General features: G+C 40.8%; 1 protein-coding gene across 1 annotated transcript; it reads right to left on the reverse strand.

Moving 5' to 3' along the window:
• Positions 1-1,300: 1,300 nt before the first annotated feature.
• Positions 1,301-7,483, reverse strand: c1qtnf7 (C1q and TNF related 7). The gene is made up of 3 exons (XM_082523762.1): positions 7,214-7,483; positions 5,302-5,535; positions 1,301-2,525 (listed from the first exon to the last, which is right to left on the reverse strand). The coding sequence occupies exons 1-3, from the start codon at positions 7,233-7,235 to the stop codon at positions 1,897-1,899; spliced, it is 885 nt and encodes a 294-aa protein (XP_082379888.1). The 5' UTR covers positions 7,236-7,483; the 3' UTR covers positions 1,301-1,896.
• Positions 7,484-10,123: the final 2,640 nt, after the last annotated feature.

Genomic DNA, 10,123 nt, shown 5'->3' on the forward strand with positions numbered 1-10,123 from the left:
GCAAATTCACCATAAGGTCAGACCTTGAAATTCTCAGAGAAATGGGAAAAAAACCCCACTCCATCCAGCTGGTTTGAGAGATTAGGGAACACTGATCTCAAAAGACATAAACATAGACCATAACAAACACAAAAACTGGGTTGAAGACTCAGGACCATGACAGAACAAGTATGGATTTTATGTGGAAGGGGAAAGCCAGGAGAAACCTCTACTCTCTAAAAAAAAGTTGGCAGCATGGTTTACGTTTGCATGTTGGCAAGACTTTTGGTACAGTTTTAGTTGGACAGATGAGCCCAAAGTGGAGATTTGGTCAAACTACACAGCACTATGTTTGGCAAAAAAATCAACACAACATACACCTCATACCTCTTTGGCTTGTCTGATCACTGTAGTCACCAAGTGGACCATGAATTCTTCTGCATTATAGAGTCAAATGTTATACCATCAAGAGTTAAAGCTAGCCCAGTGGCCCAGTCAAAGTCCAGGCATCAACCCCACTGAAATGCTGTTGCATGACCTTAGGAGAGCTGTGCATGTACAAACCTCAATCAACTGAAGTCACATTGTAAAGAAATGTGGGGAAGAATTCCTCCAATATGAGAAACTGATAAAAACAGAGAAAATAATTGCTTCAAGTTGTTGCTGCTAAAGAATGATCCAATAGCTGCTGAATCATAGAGTATGCTTTTCAGAAGAGTCCTGTGAAAACATCTTCACATGACAAAATATATACTGTTACAAAGCCAGATGTTCCTATTAAACATGGTCAAAGTTTCAAATAATAAGGTCAGTGTACAAGCAGTTCCTGTGAGCCAAAAGTTTAGACTTCCTCAGTTTACAAGGAACAGCCATTCAGAACAAAGTTTTCTTAAACAGAGGGAGAGGGAGTATAATTCAAGCAAAAGTATTATTCAGCAGGAAATTTGCATAACAGTTCCTCCTCCACATAAGCTGTCTAAACTTCACACACAGACACAACCAATTGGCTTAAAGCTCTAAGATTTTGCTATACATGCTAAGGGATCTCGGCTTGCTGAGGAAATAAAGCCTGCTCATCCCTGTCTTGTATGCAGCCTCTGTTTTGGTCTTTCAGTTTGGCCTGCTGTTGCTGTGGACGCCCAGGTATTTGTCACTCCTCCAACATCCCATCCCAGGATAGCCATCGGGCAGTTGCTGCCCTTTTTCTTCTGAAGTTGACGACCATCTCGCTGATCTTACGCTTTGTTCATATTTTCAGCTAGCTTAAGTAAAAAAACAAAAAAAAACAACCCCAAAACCAATACAAACTCTGGTACACAACTTTATCTTTGATTTTTTTTATTTCAGTGTCTTATTTATTTGTTCACATGATTGTTTCTTCTTTTTTTTTTTTGTTTGGCTTTAAGGGCCAGGATATAGTTTTAGTTGGTTTTTGTTGCTATCTGAGGTAGCCAGGATTGCGCCATCATTTCCACCACGTCAGAATGGTCTCTACGTTTCATATTATGTTTTTTTTGTGTTAATATTTCTTGCACTAAATAAAGCAAAGGAGGAAGTTCTCCTCTGCAGCTGTTGTTTTTGGAAATATCACCAATAACAAACACATGGCTGGCCTGTTTTCACTTTTCAGCTTTCTATTGTCCAATAACTTTGTCTCACACATGTTTCAGTTTTACTTCTTTTTGCAAATGGAAACATGTAAACCATTATTACATTTCAACAATGTTTATTTGATTCCAATTAAATCATGAACATATAAAGACTTTATCAAATAATATACTTTTAAAACAATAGATAAGTCTCCATTCTAATAATATAACTAGCAATACAAATATTGGTATAAAAATATAGTCTTTATATGTGTGTGTGTGACAGTGAATAGGAGCTTGTGGTTTTCTCTCTTGAGTTTTTCAGGCTCTATGCGTAGTCATCTGCTAGTGTGTCAAAGTAGTTGCTGTCTGCATAGATAAGGAAGCCAGAGAAGAGGCTGTCAGCCCAGCCAGCATCTGCAAATAAACCGTTCTGGTCATGGTAGAAGATTTCCATCCACACCTCGTCTTCTGGATTCAGGTACATGACGGTGGACCCAGATGCCACGTCATGGTTTCCTGTATTGGCATCAAAAGTTTTGATGCGATACTGACCATTCTGCACCAGACCGATAGCCAGGTGTTTGTTGGCCAGTGTAATGTCATAGGAGAAATAATAAATGCCTGGGTATGCACAGATGAACTTGCCCGTCTGTGGGTTGTAGTGTCCGCCTTCATCGAAGAGGATCTTGTTGAACTTAATGGGGGTTTTCTCTGCAGGGTAGCTGCTGGTGATTCCCGCAGAGAAAGCAGATTTAGGCATGAGGCTGCCACATTTGCAGGTTCCCGCAGTGCCCCGCGGTCCTCGTTTGCCCTTGTCCCCTTTCTCCCCGTCGGGTCCTGGAGGTCCAAGCAAGCCACCATCTCCGTTCTCTCCCGTAGGGCCTCGTTTGCCTGGAGGGCCGCGGTCACCTCGTTCTCCAAGTTTACCTGTCGGGCCTACCCTGCCCTTCACTCCTGAAAGCAAAACACAATGCTTGCAACATCAGTCTCTAATTGAAGGATTCAGTTTTACTACTGTTAAACCAGAAACACAGCTCCCCAGTCATTGTCAGGGATTAAGTCAACCTTTGAACAAAGTCACTTGACATTCAAACTGGCTTGATTAACCCTTCGGTGCATTCAGTCAGCACCACTGTCGCAGTAAATACCCTGGAGACAGGCAACATTGTGATTGTGATTGTTTTTTTTCTGCAGGGCTTTTCCTAATAAGTGGCTCCATGTTCAGTTGAAAGTGAATTCCTGTTTCCAGGCATAATGGAAAACACAGGTGAATGACGTTTATTTATCCCTGACAGATTTATGGCATTTCAGACTTCACAGGCTGATATTAGGATAATATTTCTGTTGGATGAGGCTAACAGGTACAGCCCTTCCAAATATTTTGTAATAACATTATGGAAGATTTTCCTATGCTAAAACTGTACTTTCTGAACAATCTGAAGAAGTAAAAAATAGAAATTTAAGCTAATCTGCCTGTAGAAAACCATGGGAAAGTTCAGATATACCCAGCTTATAGAGTATAAGCAAATTTGTTAGCATTACTGTGATCCAAAACCTAAAGTTTACTGCAATATATCTACACATTCACACACCTAAACCCACAAGGATGCTTTCTAACAGAAGCAGCTGGAGATTGCATATGACTACCAAGGCTGCATACTGCTACCAAGGAATTTACTTAACACCGTGCATGAACCAGGATACATCAGGATTAGTTTGTGATATTTTGTTGAGAACACCAAGACCGTGTTACACAGTTTTTCGTACTTCAAATTGTTGTGTGTTTGTGAATAAATTCAGATCTAGTACCAGCAAGTCCTTTGCTCCAAATTCCTGGATGCAGATCTACGTATTAATCAGTTACGAGTGGTGAAGCCAAACCACATCACTGGTAAAAGTTTTGTGCAAATCCATCCATAATTTTGTAATCCAAATAGAGGGAAAGAAAAAACCCCGATCCAATCACATAACCTTCTTGGCAGGAATAATAACAAAGAATGCCCAGGGTAATATGGTTAGTGCAGCAGTTATGCCTCTGAATTTCATCACAGTCAAACAATCAATATGTGGTTGAAGTGAAGACTTGTTCATGATAAATGAAGGAGAGATGATATCTGAAGATGATTCAAAGTGTTGCATTTGTACCTTACAGCTTTTTTGTGTAAACTTGTGCAGGGTTTGTGCTCTTGGGTAAGATGGCGCCGATGTGTATGGCTCGCCGTCTGTTCCTCCACGTTTCTGTTTTAATGTTTTTATTTTGTTATGATGTCGACTCCCTGCTGGTCTATGATCGCCAAGTTTTACTTGATCTGTTTTTAAATCACCTCTTAAAACACATTTATTTACCTTGGCTTTTAGCCCAGCAGGACTTGTTGATGTCTCTTAATATGTTTCTTATTAATTATATGATTTTTAATTTTAAGATATTTTATATGTAATTTAAACTGTTTCCTCTCTGTTTTATATTTGTAGCACTTTGGTCAACATTGCTGGATGTAAAGTGCGTTATAAATAAAGATGCTATGCTATGCTATGCTATCTGATGTATGCAAGGACGTGAGTTCTAGACTTAAGGCATGACTTTATAAGTATTAAAAACAATCCTTACATTTGAATTTTTTAAAATTATGTTAGTTTGTGCAATTACTTTTGAGCCTCTGACAATGAGAAGTGTGTTTAAAAATGAATAGTCAATGCAAAATAATCACTTTGCCTCTTGAATTACAGCTAAAGATTGCAGGATTGCAGGGTTTCAATAGTTCTGTGTCTTTGATCATGTAGTGACTGTTTAATTTAAAATTCACTGTAATGGAGGCGAAACTAAAAGAACGATGTCTGAAACAGCACAGTAAGGAGAACAAACACCAGAACTTTTCACTAAAGAAAATCCTTTTACAAATCTGTCTTTCTCATCCACTCAAAGCTACTTCTATCCTCTTCATCTAGCACAGATTTACCTTTGGCCTTTAAGGATGGGTAGTCATTGTCAACTTTGTGGCTCCATGTTCAGTTGAAAGTGAATTCCTGTTTCCAGGCATAATGGAAAACACAGGTGAATGACGTTTATTTATCCCTGACAGATTTATGGCATTTCAGACTTCACAGGCTGATATTAGGATAATATTTCTGTTGGATGAGGCTAACAGGTACAGCCCTTCCAAATATTTTGTAATAACATTATGGAAGATTTTTGCAACACATGCAGCATCTGCTTTAAAATAATCAAACTGTTTACACCCAGGATTTGCCATCTCAAGCTAGTTTAAAAACTATAAAGCTAATTCGAAAATGAGTCTGAGCGACATAAACCACCATTCTAAGGACAGACACATTACAAGCACTAATTAAATGTATTGCATGTGTGCATTTTTCTTTCTCAATCATAAGCTGGCTCCCTAAAATGATCCTCAGAACCTGTGGCAGTAACTGTACTTGATACACTTTATGGCAAAGGTGCACCTTTTTCTTGTTTTTTATTACAATAAATGTTGGCATTTCACACACAGTGCTGTCTGTAATGATCAGATTGAAGGAGTTGGAGACCTGATGTGTGTTTACATTGACTTCCCCTTTATTGTTAAGCCTCCAGTCCTGTAGGAGAGATCATTTAATAACTTTCACACACATCATTTTATCTTCTCTATGCGCCAGCTTTTCACTTCACGCACACACTGGCAGTATTTCTTTATCAGCAGACATAAAGTAATACTGTATCTGTTTCATATTATACCTGTGTCACCCTTTTCTCCTTTTTCACCCTTCCTGCCATCTCTGCCATCTCTTCCTGGGATACCCACATTCCCATCTGCTCCCGGGGGCCCGCTGGGACCTGGTTTGCCAGGCAGTCCGGGTGACCCAGGAACACTGCAGATCAGTCGTGGGGCTTTGAGCTTGGTGTCAAACAACTCTCCCGAGACACAGGGCCACAGACAGACAAATCCCATCAAGGTCCACATCTTCAAACCTGTATATACAGCCAAAAGAGAACATTAATATAGATGTTTGTGTCTCCACGTTAACTCACAAAGTTCCGAGCAACTCTCAAGTTAGTTTTGTGTTTGCAGATGTTTGGGCAAAGGAGGCAGATAACGAACAATAATGAATCAGTGAGTCCAGACACTTAGCGGTCCTATTATATTGATCAGTGCCATTAAACACTCAAAACGTTCTTGTCAGGGTGTCAGACAGAGAAACTGCATATCAGTGAATCAAACTTGTGATCAAATGCAGCATGAGGCCAGATGTGATTTTTGTAATGAGAAGCAATTGCTTCTGATTCCTTTTCACACGCCGATGTTCTCATCCTGCCACAGATTTGCATGTAATAGACTTCAAGCGAAATCTTTGTGTCTGCTCCAAGTCTTGTCTCTTTTTGTGCCAAAACATTCCCGAGCCATGACATAACACCCAGAACAATTTCTGTCAGGGGAACGCGATCATGAAGCAATGGCGTTATACATACATGTAAGAGAGAAAAGAAGGAGACATGATCACACCTCTATTTCTGTAACAGAACGTAAAGCAGGCATTAAAAGCAAAAACACTTAATGGTGATTCTGCATCCTGATGTTCAACATCAAACATTCCACAGCAAAGAAATCATATGGAAACATACCGAAAATGTCTTCCGCTGTGTGAAAATCTTTTGGATTCGCAGATTTGATTATTACACACACACACACACACACACACACACAGATTTGCCCATGTGGGCGTGAGAATGTGAGTTTTGCATCTGCTGCTTGTCTCTGGTCAGCGGGGGCGTTGGAACATATGTGTCAGGTCTATAAAGAAGGATAATCCCCTTGTCTGCCTTTTCAAAAAATTTATTACGGCATGTTTTTCTTTGCCTTTACACATTTGGTTTGTCTGTCAGTGCACCATGCAAGCACATTAGACAAATTAGGTGCATACTACATGATGAGCTAAACAGGAAGGAGACACCACACATACACGCAGGCTGCTCTCCTCCTTCTTGTAAGAGTAGTATGTTTTTGATTTTGCGGGTAATGAACTGGCCACAGAGCCAATGTGAGGTCCTGGGAGAGAGAAACCCCGCCCGCCATCTCCAGTCTGCAGCAATGATGTCAGCTTTAGTAAAAACGCTGGCTTTAAAGAAGTGGACAACTGTTTACACACACAGCTGTGTTGTGCATGCAAACACATCCAAACACAGATAAACGCAGTCCTTCTAAGCCGCATTAGTAATATGCGTTATTTAAAAGCTCCTGCTGCATAGCGCTCCCTAAGAGATGTTTATTTACTATGAAGATCTAAAAAAGCTCTTTTCATTCATTTGATCTTCTTGTAAACATGTAGAGCGAGGCAGACTTTGCACCAAAAAAAAAAGTCCTTTACTGAAAATAAAGGTTTTCATCCACTTTGACCGACAGCTACTAAAGTGTTTCTGATGTCAGAAATAGATGCATGTGAAACAAACACCAGACATTTTAGACATGTAACTTCTTTTCATTGCATTATTGCACTGCAATGCAATCTGACTATACAAGCTTAGAAAACATGTGTGGGTAGAAGTACTCAGTTTTGAGCAGAAAGTTTTCATCACTTTTATAAACATTCTGAATGAACAACGTCTTGTGATAATAAACCAGTAGACAGAGACATTTAATCCATGTTCTTACCCAACACTTGGCAGCTGTTCATCCCCAAACCAGGTCAAACTTCTCACTCTTGAGTGTCTCCGTCCTCCTATCTGCTCAGATTCTCATCTTTCACAAGATTCGAGTCCCCGTTGAACATGTTACTGTCAGACATCTATGTGCAGAGATCAGCTGCTTGTGCAGTACAGCAGCACAAGCAGCAGCCAGGACTCCTTTCAGTGCAACTCTCTCTCCATCCCTCCCTCTTTCCCCTTTATCCACTCCCTTCTTTCTGCCTCATAAATGTCCTAAGGCAAACAGCCATTAGCCAGGCAAGCCCAGTATGTGCATACAGAAAAAACTCCATTATGTCATTGATGAAGACTCTTTTAGAGTGAGACTCCCAGTGTAAAAGTCAGAAACTGGAATCTTCAAGATTAATAAATGACAGAACTCATTTGTGTCTAGTTGACCTCGGTTTTAATTGTATTTCTGACATTTACCCCTAGATGGCACCAAGCACGACATGTGAGTGTGTTGACGGACCTCTGGGATTATTTCTTTGTCACGTTGCTGTGTTGAAGGCAATTTGCTTTACAGGTGGTAATCCTGCTAAATACATACATCATACAAATAACAATATAAGATCAAAAATAAAATGCAAAAATAAGACTATCAAGCCAGAAAATCAAGAACTGACTCAATAAGAAATCTTTCAAATGTTTCTAAGAAAATCTTTTGCCCTCATTACTGTTATTATGTAGGTTTTAAAAAGTGTTTTGAAATGGTTGAGAGTCTGGGCAGCTCTTATGTATAAAGGTAAATTGTTCCAAATATTAGGAGCTGCTACTGAAAAGCCTCTGTTGCTTCTGCTTTTAAGCCTGGATCTAAGAATGTCTGAGAGCAGCTGGTTTGTAGACCTCAGTGCTCTGGTAGGATTGCAGGGTTTCAATAGTTCTGTGATGATGTTTTGTGAAATATTTCGAAGCACTTATCTAACTATGTTCCCTTTCAGTCGATTCACTCGGTACAACACGTATAATATGGGATATCACGTCCCCATGTGTCCTGGCACCTGTATTTACACCTTTGAGGCATATGACCTGTGATGACATGTGCACATGCTCCCTTCCCTTGTTAAAGCTGTCTCACTCATTTTCTGTCACTAAGAGCCACCCTTGTTCCCTGGTGAAGGAATGGAGGGTGCACCCTGTGGGGTGATTCCAGGTATGGGATCTTCTTTTCTTCAGGGTCAACACTTACTGCCTTATATTGGTGCTGGAGGCCCTTTGTGGGCCATTTCGAACCCACTGGATCTGTGGATATGAGGTTTATTTCATACAAGACTGCATTGCTTCTTGCTTTGGCTTGTGTAAAGGAAGTGGGTGACCTTATATTAAATTTTCATCTATATGGTACCAAATCACCTTCATGACTTATTTGTACACCCCTTATGCATACAGTTCTCTTCTGAGGGTCTCAAGGTTGTATTGCACCCAAATGGCACATATTTACCAAAAGGTTATTTCTGCAGCTTGTACCTTTATGTAATTTGAGCTTCTGAGGTGGCATTCTCTGGGTCTGGTGTGTTTGTGCTACATACCTATATTGACTGCGCTCAGGATGTGTGCTTATGTGACCAGTCGCTCTCTGTTTTGCTATCCAGCTAGAAGTAGAGCTCTGTCTAAACAAAGGCTCTCCCACTTGTTAATGGAAGCTATCTCCCTAGTGTAGGGCACCAAATGTCTCTCTTTGCCTCAGGGAGTAGGAACACATTCCACCAGTGGAATGGCAACTTCATGGGCGCTTTTTAAAGGGTTCCCTGTGAGTGTGCTATTTGTACTGCAGCTAGCTTATCATCACCACACACTTGTTTGGTTTTATTGTTGGGATGTTACAGCCCATTCAGTGGTTTATTCTGTCCTTTCTGCTGGTTCTACCATGTGGTGCTGGTCTGATTCCATGTATATATGTCCCATGCTATATGTGTTGCACCACGTTAATCGACTGAAAGGAGACCAACAGTTGTGCCTATAACTTTGGTTCCCTGAAGGAGTTTGGCACGGTGATGAGCAGCTATCAAACTGAGGAATGACTGATGACGGGAGTATATGTGTAGGCAGGGCCACATACGTTATTGCAAGTCATCTGCCTTAAAGGCATGAATATGTTCAGCCAGAACATGCAGGGGTGTGATATTCCATACTATGTAGGGTTGCCAACCGTCCCTTAAAATACGGAATCGTCCCGTATTTCGAAACAAAAGTACACGTCCCGTATTGAGCTAATAAGGGACGCACTTTGTCCCGTAATACAGTGAGAATCAAAAGTAGTCTATAACTGTTAATGGAATTAACCCTTTGTTTGAAAACATAATTCCCAGCCCCTCTCCTGCTTTGTGACCAATGAGCTGACAGCACACTTACGAGTATGACAATTCAGATTACCACTCATCTCATTGGTCGAGGAAAGGTCGCTTACGGAGAAAATACCGGAAGACAACAAATGACCACAACAAGAAGCATGGCCAACAGGGAAACAAACGCAGACACTGCGGTGCAAGTCTCGGACGACAGTAAACCTAAAGCTGGGCAGACACTGTGCGATTTTTTTCAGTCACGTTATTCAGCTCCTGCTCAAACTGCACGATTGACTCGCAGTTGGTAGGTCACGATGCAGGTCTCACACTATACCGCCCGATGCTCTGATGCGACCTGAGTGCTCACACTGTGCCTCCATAAAATGAAGGTTATAACAGAAAATCTGTCGCGCTCTCTCTCTCCGTCTTACACTCACACAGACACACACACCACCACCATCAACTTTGCTAAATTGCTAATGAAAAACATTGATCGGGCAGCTGTGACTGAGCAGCAATGTAAATCCAACTATTTTCACGGTTGTTGTGGTCGTGATAATTTTGTGATGCCACATCGAAAAGGCTCGGATGAG

Source organism: Aulonocara stuartgranti, assembly GCF_965226115.1.
Source record: "Aulonocara stuartgranti genome assembly, chromosome: 23".
Taxonomy (NCBI): Eukaryota; Metazoa; Chordata; class Actinopteri; order Cichliformes; family Cichlidae; genus Aulonocara; species Aulonocara stuartgranti.